At 41.4% G+C, this 24,831-nt stretch overlaps 1 protein-coding gene across 2 annotated transcripts in view; it reads left to right on the forward strand.

The window, feature by feature from the left end:
- The window catches only part of RAD51B (RAD51 paralog B), a 777,158-nt gene that overhangs the window by 703,166 nt on the left and 49,161 nt on the right, over window positions 1–24,831 (forward strand). Inside the window, exon 11 of one of the 2 annotated variants that reach the window (XM_017878608.1) lies at window positions 17,613–19,781. The exons of the other annotated variant lie outside the window; for it this stretch is intronic. Coding sequence (XP_017734097.1) covers window positions 17,613–17,632 — 20 coding nt within the window. The 3' untranslated portion in view covers window positions 17,633–19,781. Of the gene's footprint in view, window positions 1–17,612; window positions 19,782–24,831 lie in introns of those variants that run through there. 2 annotated transcript variants of the gene reach the window in all.

Genomic DNA, 24,831 nt, shown 5'->3' on the forward strand with positions numbered 1-24,831 from the left:
TGTTTTGGGGTACATATTTGAGGAATATTTGTGGCCTGTGTTCCATTTGGAGTTAAGGTTCTTGGTCCCTGAAGTTCTTCCAGGCTTGGTGGTAAAATCTGGCTGTTCAGAGGCAGGCTGTGATGAGAGTGGAAAGCAGATACCAGGCATGAGGGCAGAGGACAGCAAGTGGCTCTGCCGTGGGATGGGAAGCCTGAAGGCTTTTTTTACAGTCCCCAAGGACAGTTCCCTGGCATTCAACACTGCCACAAAGCACAGAGTGGAAAGTGGAGTTGGGGCATGGAGGGGGTTGAAGCTGGATTAGAATGAACTTGGCCAAGATCTGTTCATGATGTCTGGGATGGCCTTTTGGATTAATAGGATTTGATTGACTGTCAGGGCAACGTAGCACTCTCTGGGAGGTTCCCTTTTGAGTTTGGGTGAGGATCAGGAAGACAGCCAGCACCAAAGAGCACTAAGATAACCCACTATACCTTATTTACATCCCTAACCCAAGCTGGATAGAGGAACTTTCTCCTGGCCCTGGCATAAGTGCCCAGCTTTCCATCTGCCTATCATTTACCCCTTCAACAGTGGGCTTTGATGTCTACCCTCTGCTACAAGAAAAAGCATTTGTGGGAATGCCTCTTGGTATATGTGGGGGACTGTCCCTTGGTATAGGGAAAGTTGTCCTCCATACACACAGGTTTTGTATCCTGCAAGTGCTGTGTTTTCTATCTGTATTTGGTTGAAAAAAAAAATCTACATATCAGTAGACCCAGGCAGTTCAAGTCCATGTTGCTCAAGGGTCAACTATATTCCTATAAAGCAAAACAAAGAAGCATATTGCTTAGGAATGTGTCTGTCTTGCTCAAAATGGGGTGAATCTCAATGGTCTGGTGGCATCAAAATGGCCAGTTCTGTGACAGTAAAAGAGGTTCATGTCTTATTTAATCTTTTGATAATAATAACAGCTATGGTGTATCACAGCTTTACCAAGTACCAGACACTGTTCTAAGGGCTTTACATGGTTCACTTACTCCTTACTTCAGCCCTAGGTGGCAGGTGCTATAATTATCCTCATATTGCAGACAAGGACATTGAGACAGAGGTGAAGCCACCTTCCCAAGGACACACATGGCGTCTGCACTGCTTCTGACCAACCAACAGAGAGAGCTGCTGTCACGATCCTCAAATGAGTTACGCATGTCAAAAGTTTAAAAATAAAAAAAGATGAAAAGATGCATAAAATTTAAAAATGTAACCATTTCAGGCTGAACAGACTAAAACTGAGAGATGGCCAGAGCAGAATATGAAAGATAAATCTATGGACAGAGTAAATCATGACTGGCTTGAAATTAGGGGCCTTACTCCTCCACATTCCTGACAGCGGTTGGTTCAAGACCAAGAAATAGAAGCACATTGTGAGTTCTACGCATGCTGCCCTGGGACACACAGAGGCTAAACACACCCACAGGCTCAAGCTGTCTTTGAAGTTGTGCCTAACAGATCCGAGATGCATGATGAAGGAATGTTCTGGATGTGTTCTTCTGAGATTTTGGAACTGAGTTCACTCACGTTCTCCTATGAACTGTCCCTTGCAGTCACTGTTCAGAAGGATTCCAGGCTGCCTGTGTCAATGATTTGACCCCACAGATGGTTCTTTTTTAGGTTCTGACAGGGAGCAGAAATGAGTTTTTTGACTCAAGAAGATGGACGTATCTGTAGTTCTTTAAAAACCATTTATGTGATTTACAGTGTTTTCTCTGAGGCAGGTCTCCAACGATTTCTCTCCAGGATGTGGCAGGGACCACCAGCTGCTTAGCAGGCCCTCAACTGGACCAAGAATGTTTGTGATAGGGGTTTCCACCCTTTCCATCTGTGGCCTATGATAGGCAGAGTAATGGCCTCCCAAAGATGTCCAAGTCCTGATCCTTTAAACCTGTGCATATGTTACATGGTGAGGGAGAATTAAGGAAGCAAAAAAGTGCTAATCAGTTGACTTTAGGATAGAAAGTTTGTCCTTGGCCCAGCGTAATCACAAGGGTCCCAATATGTGGAAGAGAGAGGCAGAAAAGACAATGTCAGTAAAGCCATGTAAGAAAGATTCAATGGGCCATTGCCAGCTTTGGAGATGGAAGGGGCCATAAGCCAAGGACTGAGGGCCACCTCTAGAAGCTGGAAAAGGGAAGCAAATGGATGTTCCTCTAGAGCCTCTAGAAAGGAACATTGCCTTCCAGATGTCTTAATTTTAGGCCAGTGAGACCCGTGTCCGACTTTTGGCCTCCAGAATTATAAGATACATTTTCCTTGCTTTAAGCCATTCCATCAATGGTAACTTGTTACAACAGCAATAAGAAAGTAATTCAAAGTTATCATGGTTTTCAACCCCCAGGTCATAGGACCTGGAGGAGACATTGTCCCATGAGCTGGGAAGTGAAAACCATGGTGGTCACCTTAGCATCTTCCCACTGACTATCTGGGAATTCTCATGGTTCTCCTGGCTAAGCCCCATCTACATGTGAGCACTTCAGCCATCAGTGTTTCCCTGCAAATGGGGTCTCTTCTTGACGAGTGATGTTTCATTTCTTAGCAGTGTTGCCAGGGCCTCTCCTTAGTGTGGTCCAGACATCCTGTAGCATTACAACAAGCTGCTTTTCACACCCTCACTCGCCCAAAATGCCAAACACTTCCAGCCAGCACAGAGTCTGGGGGATTTTTCTCCCCTTCCAGATAGCCAGCCACAACGTCTATGAGCTCCGGAATATGGAATTAGCATGATAGAACCATGACATGCCAAGCGCCAGAAGCCAACCTGAGCCATCCTTGGATTTGAGAAGTTATCAACTGGGAAATACTTGTGATTTACAATTTTCTTCCGTCCTCCACCATTCCATCATGTGAACATCCAAGTCAAGCTTCTGAGCTGGGTTAAGAAACTGGAATTCCTGGGGCTCTGGTTCAGGCTCTTACTACCTCTGTGACATTGGGAACGTTGGTTAAGATCACTGCGCCTCCGTTTTCTTATATGTAGAATGGGGAAAATATATGAGTTAATACATGTCAAGTGCTTAGTGAACTATCTGGGTCATGTTCAGTGCTATAAAAGTGTTCATTGTTGTTGTTGCTGTTGTTCCTATTGTTGTTATTATTAAATGGGTCCCAAATCTTGAGGCAAGTCATTTGGAAAACCAGCTTGTTCATGGTTTGCCACATATAGTCATGTGCCACATAACAATGTTTTGGTCAACAACTGACCATATATAGGACTATATAGCCTAGGTGTGTAGTAGACTATACCATCTAGGCTGTGTAAGTATACCAGATGATGTTTGCACAGCAACAAACCCACCTAATGATATATTTCTCAGAAAGTGTCGTTAAGCGACATGTGACTGTATTATACTTCTAACAATTGAGATGAATTACCGTTGCACACAGTGCTGAAGCTCAGGTGTAGACACCCTCTTTTAAAATATTTTTCCCATGAACATGTCCTCCAGGAAGCAGGCTCTGGTGTGTCACAGCCAGATGAGTGATTGTTAGGGAAGACAAAGCCTGTGTTTAGCGTTATGCAAGTGTAGTGGGGAGAGGGCATCTTATTGCTGACTCACACCCCCTGGCAACCCAGCCTGATTCATCTAGACTGCTGCAGAGCTCTCTTCATGGAAGACCTCAGCTCAGAGGATCTCAGTGCACTGCATGGCCCACCAAGAGCCTCTGATATTCAGGCCTCTTCGTTCTTCTGGATTCAGTTCTTAGGTCCCCGAAAGTGGTAAAGGGGAGAGGAGAAGACTAGCTCATTTTCAGCCAGGAGTGGCCCCTGGCACATGGGACACTGCTTGCATTGGACAGAGGCCACTCATAACAGGCTGCCCCTTCTGGGTGCGGCGGCCAGCCTGCCCTGACAACAGTGCGACCTGAATCTGTGACTCTTAATGGCTGCTTGGGACTGCTGCAAGACTCTTGGGTCTGTGACTTGCCGAAGAGAGAAGTTTCTGGGCAGAACGGGGACATCAGGAGAGAAACAAGTTACATCCGCACTAAGTTTCAATTATAAAGCCCAATGATAACGATGACCAAAACAAAACAAAAACAAAAACAAAACAAAACAAAAAATCCTACATGCTCTTCGGTATTATTGGGACTGAAAACAATGGAACTGGGTTTCTTGACTTTTTCCTAACTTTAATCCCCATGAAAGAGGTTTGAATTACAATATTTTATCAAAGTAAAACCGTCTGAACAGCTGCCTGAACTAACCTGGGGCCTAGACAGTTTAGCTTCTTGACCTCTGGCATGTGGGGGAAGGGGACAAAAGGAGAGAGAGGAGGGGAGGAGTGAGCTCCTTCTGTTTTCTGGGCTGGCCATTTGAGGCCCGGGAACCAACTGAGCTGATGTCAGACTCTGGCACTCCCACTTCCAGGAGTCACAACAAAGTGGCAGAGATCAGGGGCACGCCTGGGTCTCAGAGAAGTTGCACGTTGTAGGAGAAAGAGAATATGCTGCGCAGACACGCCCAGATTTGTGTTTTGCTGCTCCTTTCACTCTATGTGATTTAGACAGATTACATAACCTCTCTGCAAATAGGGAAAACTTCCTTGTGCCTGTTGGTCTTGGAAGGACTGGGACTACATAATGCACCAATAGAGTGTCTGGAGCACATCAGATATACAATATATGAGCAGTAGCTATTTTTATTATTAAACACAACAACCACTTGGGCCAAAGGCCACCTAATTTGTAGAATCATAGAGCCAGAAAGAACTGCAACGAGTCAGCTAATACAGTATGCGTAGAAAGAAGCCTGGAAGGAAATTTACTAAATATTAACAATGATTATTTCTGAGCAGTGGAATTGTAAGGATATTTGTGTTTTCTTCTTTATACTCTTTCGAATTTTCCAAATCTTCTTTAGTAAATGTGTATTTTTAATACTACAAAATTTTAAAACATTTTTTTTTTTTTAAAGTCTTCCATCTCAGTTTGCGGGATTCAGTCAGATTGCACTAAGATTGCATCTAAAACCACAGTCGTCCAAACTGTTGCTAAAGCCATGAGAAAAGGCTGGCAGTAAAGAATTCCTTCCACTCTTCTGTACCATACATCCTGAATGGAGCATAATCCCTACATGGTTTCTAGCCCATCATAACCTTGCTACACTGTTTCATAGAAAAACTTCAGCCATTGAGAATGATGTCATTCATCATATTTCCTCTTTCTTTCCCTTTTGCTGCCAGGAAGCCTTAAACAAATTTAATGCTCAATTACAGTAACAATTAACTCAGATTTTGGGCATAAATTTTTTCCCTTCTTCCTCTATGGTTTAATTTTCTCTTTTTTATTCAACCAACTTATTGCATATGTGACTTTCATTGTAAACTACCTCAAATACACTTTAAAAGTTGGACATAAATCATAAATAAATGAAGCTTTATCTGATCTCTTGTAAAAACCCATGAACAGCCTGTTAAAATTCGTATTACTAAACATCTTGACCAGTAAATGTCAGGAGGGTGGCATGAAGAGCAAGAAAGAGAAAGCTCTGAGTCAAGGTCCATAATTAGTGGAAAAAAATAAAATCCTGGCAAATATAGATTTGTTCAGAACTAATTATTTCCCTTTTAAAATGGTTACTTAATACTTACTCTAATATGTTCTTTGAGCATCTATTGGGTGTCAGGCACAGTTTTAAATGTTATTTCATTAATTTTGTGAGGTAGGTATTATCATTTCTAGTTGAAGAACAAGAAAACTAAGACTCAAACAAGTTAGATAACTTGCTCCCAATCTCCCAGCTAGTAAGTGGTAAGTCTGCAGAAGAAACCCTGGTACGTCCAACTCCAAGGAATTCACAACCCTCTTCTGTTTCATCAAATACAGGTTTTCTTTCTCTAGGTGGATTAGTTGAAATGGTCAACCAGGCTGAAGCCACAGGTTGGCTGAGTTCTAAATCCAGAAGCCCAGCTAGAGGCTCCTGTGTGGTGAGAAGGACTAAAATTGCTTCAAGTGCAATGGATTACTGGGGTTAGGCTCACTTCTAAAAATGAAACACTGAAGTGGGGCTTTCTTTTTTTGTTGTTGTTTTTGAGACAGGATCTCCCTCTGTCAACCAGGCTGGAATGCAGTGGCACAATCTTGGCTCACTGCAACTTCCTCCTCCTTGGTTCAAGCAATTCTCCCACATCAGCCTCCCCAGTAGCTAGGACTACAGTCGCATGTCACCACACCGGGCTAATTTTTGTATTTTTTGGTAGAGATGGAGGTTCACCATGTTGGCCAGGCTGGTCTCGAACTCTTGACCTCAGATGATCTGTAAGGTGGACCTTTCTTACTAGGAAAGAATGTTGAAAAACAGCTGCTGATGATCACGTCTGAGACTGTTTCTTATAGGAAACTGTAGGCCTATGGAGGCAGGAGAAATAATCACAGCCTAGCAACCAGAAACTAGGATGCTTTCACTACTAAGGGAGAGATCGGTAACACCATGGCTGGGAAAGATCTTAAATCATCACTTGATTCTGAACCAGAGACCTCTACAAAACCTCTAGGATAGAAGAAAATGAGGAGAAAGAAGAAAGAAGACCTCACTCTCAAAATTAGTATCCAAGCAAAAATATTCAACACTAAGAAACCCAGTCGACAAAATCAACATTTGTTAGACTGATTTTGTTCAAAAGAAATTAACAGAACAATCTGACTAAAACTTTAAATTTGTCTAAATACTCAAAGAGAAATAACACCTACTTTAAAAAAGGATATTGTGAAATAAAGCAGGCAGAAATAAGAAATGGCAAATATGAAAAACAACAAATTAAAAAGATAAAATATACAGATAGGATAAATTCTAGACATGAAGTAAATGAAGAGAAAATTAGTGACTAGGAAGATAGTATTTAAGAAACCACCAAAATGTAGCCCAAGTCAGAGTTAAGGGCATGAAGATATACTGAGAAGCTCCAATTTTTATACATACATATGAGATAGTAAACCTATCTCCCTCCAGGATAAAAACGATTGTATTAAAAGTTGTGGCTGGGCACAGTGGCTCACACTTGTAATCTCAGCACTTTGGGAGACAGAGGCAGGAGGATCTCTTGAGCCCAGGAGTTCAAGACTAGCCTGGGCAACATGGCGAGACCCCATCTCTACAAAAAAATTTTTTTAAAATGCCAGGCATAATGGCATGCACCTATAGTCCCAGCTTCTTCAAGGGCTGGTATGGGAGGATTGCTGGAGCCCAGAAGGTCAAGGCTACAGTGAGCCATAATTATGCCACTACACTCCAGCCTAGGCAACAGAGAAAGACCCTGTCTCAAAAAAAAAAAAAAAAAAAAAGAGAGAGATGAAAGAAAGAAAGAAAAAAAGAAAGTTACCAGGGAGAAAGGAGAGTTATTTATAAAAGAATGATAGCTACATTGATAATAGACGTCTTATTAACAACAATAGATTCTAGCAGACAGTGGAGTAGTATCTTCAAATATACTATTTGAGGGGGAAAAAATCACCTGAAATCTAGAGTTTTAAACCTAAACTAGCTTTCAAGAGCCGACTTAAAAGAAAGGCAGTTTTAGGATTTTCTTAAAAATGAAGTTTATATCATTGAGTCTTCACTAAAAGAACCATTAAAAGATGTATTATATCAAGAAATAACTCAGTTTCAAGATAGGGCATAGAAATCAAGAAACTATAGTGGGCACAGAAATAAATAAATTAAAATAGACTTACTTCAACTGACTATAACTAAATCTGGAGTTTAAAATAAAAGTTAAATTAAAAAGTAATATGTTCAGATAATATGTTAGTAGAAAGAGCATTTACTGGGTAAAGTGTGCTAAGAGTCTTGCCTTGTTCAGGGAGGAGGATAAGATATTGAAAATTTTAGACTTTAAAACATATATAATTAAATGTGTATGGTAAAACTTTAAGGTAATTATGAATAGAAAAGAATGTCAATCTATAGGTTCTAAACCAACCAAGGAGAAAACAGAATATAGAAAACCTCACCAACCTAAGGGAAGACAGGAAAGACAAAAAAAGAAAGAAGACAGGAAAGAAGAAAAAACCTAAGAGAAGATAAGAAAGAAAATAAATAGAAAACTAAATAAAATGGAAGAAGTAAGTCAAATATGATGGTAACTACAATAAATGTAAGCTTATTAAATGTATCTATTAAAAATTGGAGAATATCAGATTAGAATTTTTAAAGTATTCAGTTATAGGCTATTTTCAAAAGTGGCTCAAGCCTGTAATCCCAGCACTTTGGGAGGCCGAGATGGGCAGATCACGAGGTCAGGAGATCGAGACCATCCTGGCTAACACGGTGAAACCCCGTCTCTACTAAAAAATACAAAAAAACTAGCCGGGCGAGGTGGCGGGCGCCTGTAGTCCCAGCTACTCAGGAGGCTGAGGCAGGAGAATGGCGTAAACCCGGGAGGCGGGGCTTGCAGTGAGCTGAGATGCGGCCACTGCACTCCAGCCTGAGCAACAGAGCGAGACTTCGTCTCAAAAAAAATAATAATAAAAAATAAAATAAAAAATAAAAAAATAAAAGACCTACTTAAACCAAACCACACAGAAACTTAGAAATAAAGAGATGACAAAAGACATACCAGAAAATGCTAACCAAAAGAAAGGTGGTGTCACAGTAAGACAAATGGAATCTAGGGAAATATATATTAATAGGGATAGAGAGATATATAATGATACAAGAAAATATAATATTCATGAACCTATATGCCCCTAAAAACATAACCTTAAAACTCAAAACATGTAAAGCAAAACTAAGAAAATTTAAAATGTAAAATTGTGGTAGATTTAAATTTATTTTTACAGAAATTTATTAAAAACATAAAAGATATAACCACAAACTGATATATCCTTTACTCAAAATCCAACAATAGGCCAAGCATGGTGACTCACATTTATAATCCTAGCACTTTGGGAAGCTGAGGCAGGAGAATCACTTGAGTTCAGGAGTTTGAGACGAGCCTAGACAAGATAGGAAGACCCTGTCGCTACAAAAAAAATTTAAAAGTTAGCCAGATGTGGTGGCTACTGTGAAGGCTGAGGAGGGAGAATTGCTTGAGCCTGGGAGGTTGAAGCTACAGTAAGACAAGATGACATGCCACTGGCCTCCAACCTGGGTGACAGAGCGAGACCCTGTCTCAAAAACAAATAAAAACCAAAGTCCAACAATAGAGAATATATGTTCTTTTTCAAAAATATGTTGAACATTTATATAAATTGACATAACAGGCCACACAAAGGAAGGTCTCAACAAATTTATAAGAATTGATAACTTAGGCCAGGCGCGGTGGCTCACGCCTGTAATCCCAGCACTTTGGGAGGCCGAGGCAGGCGGATCACGAGGTCAGGAGATGGAGACCATCCTGGCTAACACGGTGAAACCCCATCTCCACTAAAAACACAAAAAATTAGCCAGGCGTGGTGGCGGGCGCCTATAGTCCCAGCTACTCAGGAGGCTGAGGCAGGAGAATGGCGTGAACCCGGGAGGCAGAGCTTGCAGTGAGCCGAGATTGCGCCACTGCACTCCAGCCTGGGCGACAGAGCAAGACTCCGTCTCAAAAAAAAAAAAAAAAAAAAAAAAGAATTGATAACTTATAGACATATTTTCTGACCACAGTGGAATCTGGTTTTTAAAACTCAATAAAAGATGTGTTTAAATCTAGAAGCAAGGAGAACAATAGATTAAGCCTGAAAAAAGCAGAAAAAAATAAAACTATCAGAAATGAATGGAAAAGAAACAACAACAAAAGAATGAACAAATCCAGAATTTGATTTTTCAAAATTACTAGTAAAGTAGATAAAACCCTAGCAGGGCTGCTCCAGAAAAAAAGAAAATGCAATAAATAATATTAAGAATTGAAAAGAGAACATAATTTATAATGATAGCTACAATTGGAATAAAAAATCATAAAAAATATAATGAGCAAATCTATGAACAACTTAATACTAGTAGAGGAAGTTAATGTTTTTTTAGAAAAGTAAATTTTGAAAGTTGAATCAAGAATAATTAATTGGAACATCCATATCAACCAATAACCCATGTAGGAAATGAATTGCTACCCCAAATCAAAGTCTTCTACCCAAAAGACATTGGGCTTAGGTGGATTTCTGGGATGTTCGGCCAACCTGTCAAGGAACAGCTAACCCTTATGTTATACAAACTGTTTTAGAGTGTAGAAGAAAAGGGAAAGTGACTCATCTTATGAGGCACTTGATACCAAAACTAAGAATACAAGTATAGACTAATCCATTAAAACATAGATGAAAATTTTCTAAATAAAATATTAGTAGAGATGACATGTCTTAATACAGATGCAGAAAAAAATTATTTTATAGAATTCAAAGTTCCTTTATTACATAAACTCTTAGCAAAGTAAGAATAGGCAGGAACTTCCTTAACTCGATAAAGAACATATAACCAATACCTTTATAGATAACACACTCAATGGTAAAACTTCAGAAAAAAGATGATACCTACTATTACCCTTATTATTCAATATCATTCTGGAAGTCCTACCAGTGCAATGAGAAAAGAAAGAGAAATGAGGTATAAGAATTGAAAAGAAAACAGAGAAACCTATCTTTCTTTAAAGATAATAAGGTTGTTTACACAGAAAATCCACTGAATCCATTGTATAGGAAAATTATTATAAATAATAAGATATTTCCTTGAGTTTGCTGAATACAACATCCATATACAGAAGTCAACAGCATTCTGTAGGCACTAGGTAAAACTAATTGGGAGACAGAGACTGAGATTGTAGCTGGAGGGGAATGTATCAATGTAGGATTTTTAAAGATGGGAGATTCCTGAGCACTTTGTTTGCTGTTGAGAATAATCCAGTAGAGTGAAAGAAGTTGATTGTGCAGAAAAGAGAGGTAGATGACCTTAGGAATAAGTCCTGGAGACATCAAGAGAGGATGGGATGCAAAGCACAAGTAGAGGTGTTTGCCTTTAAGAGGAACAGAGCTACTTCCTCCATTGCAATGGGAAGGAAGACAATTCCTATGCCAGGAGGTTTACAGATGTTGCAGTGGAGGGATGAGGGAGTTTCTGTCTGATTATTTCTGTTTTCTCAGTAAGACATGAATTGAGATCATCAGTTAAGAGGGGATGATCATTGGAGGTCTGAGGGGAGAAGAGACAAATAGTGACCTTAGAAAAGTTAAAATAAACTTACTGTAGAAAAAAATGTAGCCTTTCTGAGCAATGTTGAATACTCATTTGAGGACTGCAGTCATAGATTTAAAGTGTAATCAGTCAACTCAGTGGAATTACTTTCTCCATTAATCTTAAATTGCCTCAGGACTGTTTCAGCCTAAGCAAATAGCTGGGTTTAACCAGATTTGAAGATTTTTCTAGGAGAGTTTGGCATGAGGAGAGAGGGGCAAAGGGGTGTAAGGCAGTGTTTATAATAGCGGACCATGGAATAGATCATGGGTAAAGAGAAAACAAGGACCTGTGAGGAGGTGATAAATAGAACAAAACAAAGCAAAACAAAACAAACAATAAAAACAGACAAGCAAGTGAGCTTAATTGATTGGAGGTCTTATTGAGGTCAAAAAATTATTAGAGCAGAAATACTACAGAAGGTTGGCTGGAAGGATGAAAATGGTGGTCAGCGTATGACAGTTGAAATCTAGACTTGAAAGGTGGTGATGACAAGGTTGGCTGTGGCCATTTAAATGTAGCTGATGAAAGTGGAAGAATAGATCATTGGAAGTGAGAAGGTCAGGAATTCAGAGACCAAGGATGTTAAAGTCACCAAGAACGATGGCAAAAATAGGGGTGAAAGGGAGGAGTTATATGCCCAAGTGTTTAATAAATGAATAATAGGTTATTGATGACAGCAATTCAGTGGGAGAAGGGTTAGATAAGTGAAGGAATGAGCATCCAAATAGCTGTGGTTTTTAAAGGATAAAGAAGGAGAAAGGGTTTGGAAGTAGCAGTGGAAAGTAAGGAAGCCCATTTCTCTATCTACAGACTCTGGGATATGGGACAGTGAGATAAACAACAACCACACTTTTGGGTGCTTTGGAGAAAAACCACCTCCTCAGGGCCAATCAGGTTTCAGTGAAGGCACAAAGATGAACAGAATGTTGAAAGAAGAGGATAAAGATCTAGAAGATTTCCAGAAAGCTAAGTGGAGCGGGTGGATATTGGGTCAGATATTAATAACACTGCCAACATACCTTATCTGTCCTCCCACTCCCACCCCTACTAGACTGTAAATTCCACAAAGGTGGAGATCTTTGCCTATTTTGTTCATTGATCTATCCCAAGGACTAAAACAGTGCCTGGAACATTGTGGATGCTCAATACATATTTGTTGGCTGATTGATTAATAGTAGCTAATATTTATTGAGCACTAATATGCCAAAGATACTACTAAGTGCTTTATATGTATTATTATTATTACTACCCCCATTTTATAGATGAGAACATCGAGGCACAGAAAGGTTAAGTAGCTTGCCTAAGTTCATGGGACTAGCAAGTTGTAGAGCCAAAGTTCAAACACACTCTAGCTCTGGTTTGGTTCTGGAGCCTCTGTATTCTTAAATTCCAAATTACATCACCTTCTTATGGTTAGTGGATGTACAGAACAATCTCAAAGTAGAAGCCCAGGTAATGGTAAAAGACCAAAGAGGCCAGACCTCTAGTGGTGACTGAGGTTAAAAGTTAAACAATAAACGTGAACACTGATTTCAAATGTTAGTCTAAAAGCTAGCCTAGGGCATTTGCTGCCTCTAACGTCCTATACTCTTGTTCATCTCTTGTTGCGATTGTGACCCAGGCACCTTCTACTATCAGTTCCCAGATCTTTTTATTTCCCACCCCTCACTCCCCGCATATTGCTCTTCTTCGTTATTTTTAGTTTCTGCATATTCCCATTCCGACACCTGGCAAACCCGGCACTCTTTTCCACTGACTTCTCTTAAGGGCAGTCAGGTGCATTGAGACCTAATTTCTAAGCATGTGATATTGACACATCGAGCTTACAGCAAGGCTTAGGATCACCAGGCTGGCTCACTGTCATACAGATTCCAACTACAAAAATCATTCTGGGAGCGCCCTCCGAAGTGCTAGGATTCTGCTGGCTGTTTTATGAACAGCTCAGCTCATACTATGAAGTGGAAAAGCAAAGGAACATTCCAACATTTCAGGAAAACCAAGGAAAACAATGAGTATGTGTAACTGACTGGAGGAAGCCTGGGATAGTACCACTATTTCTGTGTGAAGCCTCCCCTATCCCTCAGTGAGATACATGCTCACTGGGGTCAGCCACACGAAAGGTCTCCAGGAGCCCTTGGTGATTTGGACCAGAGATCAGGACCCACAGTGCACTGGTACTATTGTATGTGCTAAGGTTCTTTGGGTGCATGCAACAGAAATACCTCTGGCTAACATAAGCCAGAGTTTAACAGAAGGATATAAGGGTCCCATAGGATTGAGGGAAGGCTGAAGAACCAGTCTTAGAAATGGGTAAGAAGCAGGCAAATTCCAGAAACTAGGAAGCAGGAACCACAAGGGTCACAAGAGTCCCACAGGTCTGGTCAGGACACTCCACTTGGATGGAATGGAACTCCTGACATCTCCATTCTCTTTGTCTCTCTGTTCAAAATTTACCTTCCATTGAAGGGAGCACCTGATTGGCCCAGCTTGAGTCAAAAACCTCCTGATGGCCAGTAATATCCACAGACTGTATCCTACTGGGAAAAGGTAATCCTCCAAAAGGAAATTAGATTGTTATTAGGAACAGGAGATGAGTGCTAGGCACTCTGGCAGCCACCGTTCCCAACCCCTCCCTGGATGTTTAAGAATATATAAAACATTTCAACTTGAGAAAGCTGATTGAATTAAAAAAAAAAAAAAGACTATATAAAACTGTATTTCTTCTCCAGCTGTACTTTCAGAGCCCTACATTTGTCTAAATGGAAGGATATCTTTCAGTACCAGGCCAGTCATGCTTTTGCATGATTATCTCTATCAAACTCTATTTCTTTGGAAGGAACTCTTAAATTAACTGTCACATAAATGTTTCCTGGTAGCTCAAGTAATCCTTCGTAAAATTTTGTCTAACTCCACGGCTTGAAGTTAATTTTCCTTAAATCTTTAAAAATAAAAGTTCAGTCTTGTTATTGATTTAGATCCTTGTGGAATTTTTTTAGTATTCCATTACTCTTTTAAATAGTCTTTTTTCCCCTTTTGCTATTTTCCTATTGGTTTTCTTTCATTAAAAATTGAGACCCAGCCAGTCTCAGTGGCTCATGCCCGTAATCCCAGCACTTTGGGAGGCCAAGGTGGAAGGATCCCTTGAGTCCAGGAGTTTAGGACCAGCCTAGAAACAGAGATTCTGTCTCTACCAAAAAAAATTGAAAAAATTAGGTGGGTGTGGTGGTGAGCATCTATAGTCCCCACTACTTGGGAGGCTGAGGTGGGAGGATCACTTGAGCCTGGGAGGTAGAAGCTGCAGTGAGCCGTGGCTGCACCATTTCACTCCAGCCTGGACGACAGAGTGAGATCTCGCCTCAAAAAAAAAAAAAAAAAGGCCCCCAACATTTTTAGAATGACTGTCACAATAATAGCACCTGTCCCTAAATAGAGATCCTACCTTAATGTTGGTTAAAGGAGGTTGCTCTTAAAAAGGAGCCACGAATCACTGAAACGGGTTTCACTTTTGTTTTTGTTTTATTTACCTCTGCAATGTCCTTTTAAGATCAGTGTGATAGGAGACCCATCCTAAGGGATTGTTGAAAAAGAGGAAACAACCTTAATGAAAAGTACTATCATTTTAGTTCTTCTAGATTTAGCCCATATCTTGAGATTAAAAAGACTCTTAATGGGATATTTTGAATGAGACCTTCACATATATGCTCCCTTTGATAAAATTTGTGTCTGTGGCAGTTTTNGGTTGCTCTTAAAAGGAGCCACGAATCACTGAAACGGGTTTCACTTTTGTTTTGTTTTATTTACCTCTGCAATGTCCTTTTAAGATCAGTGTGATAGGAGACCCATCCTAAGGGATTGTTGAAAAGAGGAAACAACCTTAATGAAAAGTACTATCATTTTAGTTCTTCTAGATTTAGCCCATATCTTGAGATTAAAAGACTCTTAATGGGATATTTTGAATGAGACCTTCACATATATGCTCCCTTTGATAAAATTTGTGTCTGTGGCAGTTTTTTTTTTTTTTTTTTAATTGGCCTTTTTATTTCTTTATTTACTGCTTTAAAATATTTTCATATGTAATCTCATTTTAGTTTTCAAATGAATTGGTTAGAAGAGGTATTTTGTCCCCATTTTAATTATGTAGAAACTGGTTCACAAAACGATGACGATTTACCCAAGGTCATGTAGCTAGTTGGTCAAAAACCCGGGCTAAGCATCAAGACGTCTTCATTTCTGGGTGTTTATTTAAGTCAGCGATCTCAAACTGGGGCCAGTAACATTCTTAGGTCTTGCTAGGAGGGGACCCTGACTTGGACCCCACACTTTAAAGAGCCTAGCTCTGGCTCTTTCCAGTCCCATGGGCCAAAGAGCCAAGACACCTCACATTCTGGGTCCCAGGTCCTCAGAGTCCTGTCAAATGTCACCAAATCCATTTGAGTCTGTCCTCCTAAGGGCAGTCTGCACCTTTGATGTGAGGAGCATTAAGCCAGAGGGCCAGCCAAGGGGAGGCTGTGTGAGGTGTCAGGGGATAGACAGAGCTCAACTCCCATAGGTGTGCAGGCTGGAGCTGGGGTGGAAAGGTGAGGGCTGGGGGCCAGGAGCCAGCTCTTCTCTGCTGCCCCGTGTCTGTGTGCAACTCCAAGATGTCCCAGAACTCCTAATTCTCACACCTGGCTGCCAGGTCTTTAGGAAGGCATATTTTTTCACTGTAGACAGACAGAATATATTTTGTTTAACAGTTAGTCAGCTTGATTTATACTTTTAAATATTTAGACATATGATATGGGGGCCTCCGTTTGTACTCTTGCCCCAGGCTCTGCTAATGTTAGGGGTGGGCTAACAGAACGCCAACATGGTTTGTTTGGCTAGCACACCGCTTTTTTTTTTCTTTTTTAACATCTTGAATTAGTTTCTAACATTAACAATTGGGAGATTTTGTGTAAGAATAGAGCTTTCTGATTTCTCTTTTTTCAAATTACAGAAAATCATGGGCCTGCCTACTTGTATGGCAAAAAAGAGCTGGGGCCAAGCAGGACCAGCCTGCCCTGGGTGGGGCTGGCCCAGTGGTTTCTAATTGGCCACAGTTCCCACCTGTCTCCCTTCTCTCATTTCGGTGACCTCTGATCTCTCTGGCCCCTGAGGGCATTTGAGTTTGTCACCCTGATTTACATCCTTCTTTAGATATGTCCTTTCTATATAAAGCCACCATGCCATCACATTTAACACATTGTTTTTGCCTCTTTTCTACAACTTCCCTCAAAGAAAGTGTTTTTCCCCACTAGCTAAGTGTAAATCCCTACATTTTAGTATGGATAAATGCCTATAATTTTGCCATCTTATTCCCTAACTTCTGAATCTTGGGAAATCATTAAAACAACAGCTAGGAACTTCAAGAGAGCAGTCTCTCTCCACAGGGATCCCCCCTTTCTCCATGCCATGCGAACTGGAAACCCAGTGCAATGGATTTTCTCACTTTGACCCCAGTGAGGGAGGGAGATTTTTGATAACTGACAAAGAGCTGTTGTTCAGGTTTGCGACAGGATGGATCAGTCAGCCCCACCTCATGGCCCCATGCTTCTTCCAGGTTCATCTTCCCCTTCTGCCCCAGAAAAGCCCCCAGCCACAGCCTCCTTGCCTCCAGGTCGCCAGCACTCCACCCCCTCCTCCGCCCGCCTCTCAGTCTGGAAAACAGCTTTGCACGTTAACCTCCAGGGGCATTCACTGGGTTTCCAGAGGGGTCCCCAGCCCCACAGGCTGCCAAAATAGGCTCTTTACACTCCATAGATGGGAGAGAAAAATCTGCTTGTTCGGTTGCAACTGTCAAGCAAAGGACGTGCTGAGCTCAGATAGAAATAGCAGCAGGGTCAGGGCAGGGCAAGGCCCCAGCATTTCATTAGCTCGGCCCAGCTAAGGGTGATTAAATGCACACAGTGGCCCATGAATGGGGCCATGGAGGGCAGCCACACAGTGCAGCACAGAAAAATCATTCTTTGGCCGCTGTCAGCTGGCTGAATGGGACTTAATTATCGGGATAATGAGAACTGATTTTCATTGTTTTAATTTTGGGGAAGGGGTGAGAAAGGAGGGACTTTTCTTCCTCATCTGGGTGAAAAGATGCTAAACTGTGGCCTCTAACGGGGCCCATATCCTCCAGGCTGCTGTTGGCTCCTGTGTTTGCTGTTCTTTATCAATGCTGTAAGAGAGTGTTAGGATGGTCTTCTGTGTCAGTATCTCCTTTAAGGCCTGTAATCCTGGCAGAATGTGTCCTCAGAAGAGCATTTCTGTGCTGGCATCCACTGTGAGCAGCTGCACCAAAGCAACAGAGGGACAGAGAGAAGCCACTGGATAGAGCTGCCCATGCTCAGCCCCTTCCAAATTCCTCCAGGACATGAGGGAATCCTACCGTGCTCCTTTTTTTTTTTTTTTAATACAGGATCTAGAGAATTCAAATGATCCACTGGAGGCAAACATTGGATCGTCTGAGTTCTTTGCACCCTGTTCAAGGTTCAAGAACCTAGGACTCTACTGCAGGCCACACCACAACACTGTTGGATCATCAGACCTCTTCTAGCTAGAAATCCTTGACAATTGAGATAAGCTCCACTTACATGAACCCTGAAAGTTATTACATATGACTTATTCAGCCCTCCCTTATTCAATTTGATTCGCTTGCCACCTTCCCAAGATATTACTCTTCACGTGGAAATGACTTATTTATTGCTCAGCTTGTTCCCTCATTTCTCTATGTAACATGTACCACTAGTAGGATCATCAAACAATAAGTATTTGCAAAACCGGGTTTAGCGTGGTTCTAGGTGCTATGCAAATATATAATGACACCCCAACCGAAAGAAAGTCAGCTGGGAAGACCTGAAACAATCAGAAAAACACACAAGGGGACTCTAATTGAATGTGAATCTCTCTAGCCAACCAGAAGAAAGAGAGGGTGGGTTTAGGGGTGGTGAGGAACACTTTGTGAAGAAATGACAGCTTGTGAGGACTCCAAGGTTGAATAAAATTCAACAAAGAGCAAAGAATGGAATTGCATGGTGTGTTCGAAAGAAGGAAACAGACATTACTGGAATAAAGACTCCATGTGGGGAAGAAGGTTGAGTTGAAGAGTAGGGCCAGAGGATGTGAAGTTTGGAAAGACAGACAGGGCATGCTTTCTTCACCCACACCCACATCTTTGACCATAAAGAGTGGTTGTCATTGCTATCGTTTGTTTTTGTTTTCACTTTGCCCCTTCAAGTTCTTGAAAAAGATAGGCAGAAAAGAAGAGGGTATGTCCTCATTCATGGAGCACAGAGAAGGAAGCCCTCTGTGATGTTTCCAGATGTGTAGGTTTAGGCTCTAGAGCAGTGCTGGTGCTTTCCTGGGACTGCGCAAGCTGATCCCCAGGGAGAGACTGCAAATCCTTTCTCTGCTCAGCTCAGTTCAGGTTCCTCTTTTCTTGAAGATCTGACAAATATTGGTTAAGTTTTTCAAATCTGACAGCTGGGTTCTTTGTGGCAAAGAACCTCTCCTTAGGTGGCTAAGGAGAACTGGCTGTAACAGGCTAATGGCCTACCTGGCCCCTTTCCAGCAGGAGAAATGCCGTAGTCCTTCCCAGAAGCCACATCTTATATACACAGTCCTCAGTGTGTGTCTGTGCATCAGAATCAATTAATCATGCCTGTCAGGAGGGGGAATGGCCCCTCTGGCTGAAACAGTGGCAAGAGCCCTCGTGATTGAAGACCCCTTTGCCTTGGAAACCCATGCAGGTCAGAGGGGAAAGTTGAGTCTAGATGGCATGCGGTATTCCTTGGGTGTGTTTTCTCATCCCTGAAATCTGCCCATGTCACCCAACTAACGGCTTGTAGCAAAGCTGTATTGTCAGTGCAATCCTTTGGGGACTTGTTTGGGCCTGAAGAAGCCATTCATTTCTTAAAGAAGAAAAAGCTGGCAAAGTGGAATTTGTCATAACAGCTCTTAGTATTACAACTTTTGTTTCAAGATCTTTGGGCACTTAAAAATGGCTTTAAGTGGCCACTCTGCAAGAGTCTATCTTTTACATGGCAGCCTGTGAGATCTTTCACAAAACAAACCTCATCCCATCTCCTCTTTTGTTGAGATCCCCATTGGTCCTCTATTTTGTATAGAAGTGGTTCCCAATCTTTTTTGATTTAACACCCCATCAGTAAACAATTTTGAATAGGTACTCCCAATATACATATATTTCTTTTTATATTATACACAGGTATTAGTTTCCTAATATATTATGTACTTTATGAAACATACACAAAATTAATTTTTTTAAAGGCCGAGATAAAGATGAAGCAAGCAATAGCTTAAAATGTCTTGTCAATTATGATGGCTTCATACTGTCATTACATAATATCTCAAAGCACAATAAATATGTCAGGGGAGATAGTTCATTTGTGATGGAAATAATATAAATCCTTATATCTAATAGTTTTCTTGGAAATTTCTAATTGTTTTGGTTTGACTTCTTGTTACATGCGAATATCTGGTCATTGTCTTCACCTTGTAATATGACTGAAGAAAACTTGTTCTAAGGGCAGTATCAATGCTATTATTCTTATTATTTGCTTGTGCTTATACTACTAATATTATCTTTGATCCATTGTTTCCATGCGGGAATATTTTAATCCACTTGTCCATTTTGTGTGTGTTAGGTTAAATTTGATAATATCCATAATCCAATGAGTCAGGAATGTGCAAGCTGTAGTGATTTGTATGTAATTGAAAGCCCCAGGGGAGTGAGGACTGGGGACACCATTTACCCCCTCTGCAATGTGCAGGTCCTAATCTTGCCACAGGATATCTCATGAACAATTCATGACACATAACAATGGATGTGAGGACTCCATTGTCAATATTTATATCAAATATTATAAGACCATGTTTTTTATTTCCTAGAAAAAAATAAGTTCAAATTCTAGTACTTTCTGACTACTAAATTCTAATGGATCATCTTATGTAACTCTGGGGCATGCATCCTATTTGGAGACCAAAGGTCTATAAGATGGATTTCAAACCCATTAGACTTGACTTACAGGGTCCTTCTCTATCCAAACTCAGCCCATGTTTCCAGCCTCATCTCCCATTGTTCCCTGTCTTATACCAAGGAGACATCCCATTGCTTTTTAAACATCAAATATTCTTTAATACCTCCATTCTTTTGTGCTTACTATTCCAGTCAACTAGAATGCCTTTCTCCCATTCTCTAACCCAACTTAAATCTTTGTAAGATTTCTGATTCCCTTAGAGCAGAGGTCAGCAACGTTTCTGTAAAAGGCCAGATGGTAAATATTTCAAGCTTTGCAAGTCATATTATCTCTGCCAACTACTCAATTTTATCATTGTAGTGCAAAAACAGCCATAGGCCATATGTAAACAGATAAGCATGGTTATGTTCTAAAAAAATTTCTTTACAAAAATAGGTAGTGGGCTGGAATTGGCCCTTGGGCTGTAGTTTGCCAACCCCTGCCGTAGAGAACCTGTCACTCTTCTACTACTGCCATCCTAGCTTTTTCTCCATGATTATCTGGTTTTTTTGGGGTTTTTTGTTTTTTTTTTTTTTTGAGACGGAGTCTCGCTATCACCCAGGCTGGAGTGCAGTGGCCGGATCTCAGCTCACCGCGAGCTCCGCCTCCCAGGTTCACGCCATTCTCCTGCCTCAGCCTCCCGAGTAGCTGGGACTACAGGCGCCCACCACGTCGCCCGGCTAGTTTTTTGTATTTTTTAGTAGAGACGGGTTTCACCGTGTTAGCCAGGATGGTCTCGATCTCCTGACCTCGTGATCCACCCGTCTCGGCCTCCCAAAGTGCTGGGATTACAGGCTTGAGCCACCGCACCCGGCCTGATTATCTGTTTACAAGCACATTTTTCCAAAATACTAAATTATTTGAAGTCAAACACTTTTATTCCTATTCCCTAAAAGCTAGAAATCTGGGACTAGAAATGATTCAATAAAGACATATTATTGAATATCAAGAATTTACATTATGTTCTTTGTGGAAAAAAATGGAGAAAAATTCTTTGGTTGGGTACAAGATTGAATGGCTTACTTCTAAGATTTATCTAAAGTAAAAGATTATGTAAAAATACAAATTAATGAGATGGAAGGATTTGTCTTGAGTTGGGACTAGGTCTTCTAAAAGCGCAGTCAGTGTACTGCTCATCTGATCACCCATGTTCATATTCCTGCCACATTGTTTTGGCCCACAGCTTCAATGGGACCTGGAGAATCACTTCCTTTTCAACCACACAGCCACCGCTGGGGCCAACCGCTCCCTACATTTGTATAATGCTTTATGATTTTCAAAGCAAGTAGCACAATTCCTATTTTGTAGATAAGGCAACTGAGGCACATTAAATGACTTGCCCTGTGAATGATATAACTGAGACTTCTGATTCCTAATCTAGAACTCTTTTTGTTACACCAGACAGCCTCTCAGGTAATTAGAACAAAAACATGACACATTGCAAAATTAAGTCCAAGAATAAATTAACCCCATTTGAAAGTCCAAGGAGATCTTCAGACAAATGTGTATCAGAATTTCAATGGTATTTGGTGGAGTTGGCCTAATGGAACTGTGGACACACTGCCAACTTTACACGAGATACATAAATCTCAAAATCAATTTAACTAACTTTCATTTATCTTGGAAACACAAAAATTTAGACTAGAACTTGGCAGGAATAAAGAGATTTACACCAAGCCTGCATCCCCACTACTCTTGTAAACTGCTTCATGAACCCCAGTGTTGAAGACCTCACTGTTTTGTTTGACTGTGAGGGCCGCCTACGCATACTTGCTGCTGGAGGAAGGTTAATACTGACTCAGAAGCAAGAGGACCACTGACTGAATCACCACCACTTACTACAGTCCTCTGCTCTGTGTTCCTTGGAAATCTCTTGCCTCAGCTTGAGCTTAACCCAACCCACTTAGAAGGAGAGAACAATTTTACAGCCCTGCATGGAGTGACTCCAAGCCAATCGTGTCTGTTTCCAAGTGATCTGACGCAGCAGGCAGATTGTATTTCCTTTGGAGGCTTGGCTGAGAATTGTTGGGTTGGCGACATTGAACCAGAGTGAATAAAATAAGACTGTCAAGAAAAATCTGAAATGGTCCCTAAAGAGATAGGACTAATGAAATGCCCAGGTCAGGGGTGGGGTGCTTTCTGGGGAGACTGAAAAAAGAGTGAAGGACTAGGTGACCATGTGTGAAATTCAAGAGTCAACAATGATCTAGGTAAGCCAGGCGGATTGGCACATGCCCAGTACTTTTCCGAGAGCAGGCACCAAGCCTAAAAACATGCACAAAATCTACCTCTTATTTTATTCTTACCTATAATCAGATTTTTACTGAAGTTTTTCATGGTTGATTACCTGTCCACCTTCCTCCCATCCTGCCAAAGAAGGCAGGGACTCTGAGTGCATTTGCCATAAACCAACAGACCCCTGTGTTCAATTATTCTGGGCTTAGGGAATAGTGATTAAGGAGTTCCAGGGATGGGATGTGAGAGCAGCAAAGGAGTTAGGTTTCACTTAAGGTCCTTGGGAATAAATAAATATTCTGTCACTAGGATGAATGAGGTTGGTTCTTCACAGATCATGTGAAGGGACAAGCTTAGCCCTAGAACCAACTCCTGATCCAGATGAGTTTCTGTTCAGATGGATAAGGGCATATCTTTGAGCACCAGATTCCATGGGCACATATCTGGTTCATTATTCTCTGCTTTGTTTGTGCAAAATTATTTTCAAAGGCAAAGACACAGGGATAAAGTTGGACTCTTTGAGGCTGTTCCTTGAGCAAAGAGGTGTATGCCTCTGGCTGCCCACTTGGCAGTGGATGTCTTCATGCTTCTTTTTTCCACCCAAATATTATGGCCACTGGAGTATTTGTAGGAAACAATCTAAAAAAAGACAACACTCACTTCCCCTTGCTTCAGGCTCTTCACAGTCAACTCCACTGGCATGTTTCAGGCACCTGCTGTGTGCCAGGCATTTTTTTCGAAATGGAACAATATTGCCCTTGTCCTTAATGCCTTAACTGTCTAGCAGGAAAGACATTATTATGAGTACCTGGGGCAGAAACAGTGTGAGAAACATTTTGGAGACCCAAAGGAAGGGGCTATTATAAAGAAGTTTCACCAGAGTAGAGGTAAGAAAGGGGAGAGGGCATGCCTATAGACACCTATCCATCATTTGCTCGTCCACACATTGATTTCCCTAAATATTCATTGTCTGCTTGTCATTTGCCAAGAGTGAAGGGCTTGAGATTCACCGATGAATAGGACCTGGAACACAGAGTAGGGGGTTGGGCGGAAGAAGGTAGTGGTGGGAGAGGGAGTTGAAAAATAGATTGGGCCACATTAGTAAGACTTTTGCTTGCCAAGTTGAGTCTGAACTTTGTTCTATAGGTAATGAGGAGCCTCTGAAGGTCTTTCTGTAAGGGGTGGCACAGATACCCGCCCCACCCCATTGTTTCCTACCCTGCAACTTAGAATATTTTATTCACGTATCTGTTTTTGAGCTTGTTTCTTGTTTGATTCCCTGAGATATGAGTTACCTCACATCTTACCTTAACTTACAAGATACCTACTGTATCCACCACTGTATTCCCAGTTCTGGGCACAAAGTCTGGCACACAGTGGGTCACCAGCAAATATTTTACTTACGGAATAATCAGATCTGTGTTTAGTCAGTTGTCTCCAGTTGATACCGTGGAGGGAGATCCAAGGTTGGGAGATCCTGGAGGAAGGACTGGTAACAGCAGAGAGGAGCTGAGAGCCTAATCTGGGGCTGTGGTGGCATAGATGGGAAGGGGAGAGATTTAGAGGACTCATCAGAGTTAACATTGTCAGGCCTTGTTGAGGGAGAGGGAGGGTCCAGAGTTTTCCATTTGGATGTCTGAGTAGCTGGTGATATCGTTGACTGAGAGAGAGGAGACAGGGTAGGAACCTTCAGGAAAAGAGGGGCTTGTCATGGAAAGCAAGGGAGCATAGATAATGAGATCAGTCTTGGACATGTGTGATTTCAGACAACCATAGAATGTTGGAAATATATGTGGGCAGTTCTGGAAGATGGCTGGAGCTGAGGTCACAGGTTTTTGTGATAAACGAAGCCAACGAAAAGTAAAGTCACTCAAGGAGAGCAGATAGAGTTGGAAGAAAAAATAGAAGCCCCAAAACTGGAGGAATATCATTTGAGGGTGAGAAAGAGGAGCCGGAGGGAGGAGACAGAGGTGTGCTCTGAGAGGCGGGAGGAGAAGAGAGGAGGACTTCTGGCTACTATGGGTTAGCATGGGCCCTACCTAGGACAGGGCAGAGGTTAGTGGGAACGGGAGCTGTTATCTCGGGCGACCAACTCCACTCAGTTCTTACCATGTTAATGTTAATGGCAAACTCTTGGCAGTTCTGGGCAAGTGAGAAGAGCAGAAACACCTCTGTGCAGTTTATCAGGACTTTCTCCTTCTAGCACACCCTGAGGGTGAGGCCAGAATTAGTCATGTGCTGAATGGTCTGCCTATTTCATGATGGCCTCAGCTTGGAAACATTTGTTTTTGTGCAGCTCCAACTCAAGCACCAGCAAATCCAGCCTCTCCTCACCTCCTATTACAAATGGCTGTCCTGGACTAGATC

Source organism: Rhinopithecus bieti, unplaced genomic scaffold, assembly GCF_001698545.2.
Source record: "Rhinopithecus bieti isolate Rb0 unplaced genomic scaffold, ASM169854v2 scaffold_11252, whole genome shotgun sequence".
NCBI classification, from domain to species: Eukaryota; Metazoa; Chordata; class Mammalia; order Primates; family Cercopithecidae; genus Rhinopithecus; species Rhinopithecus bieti.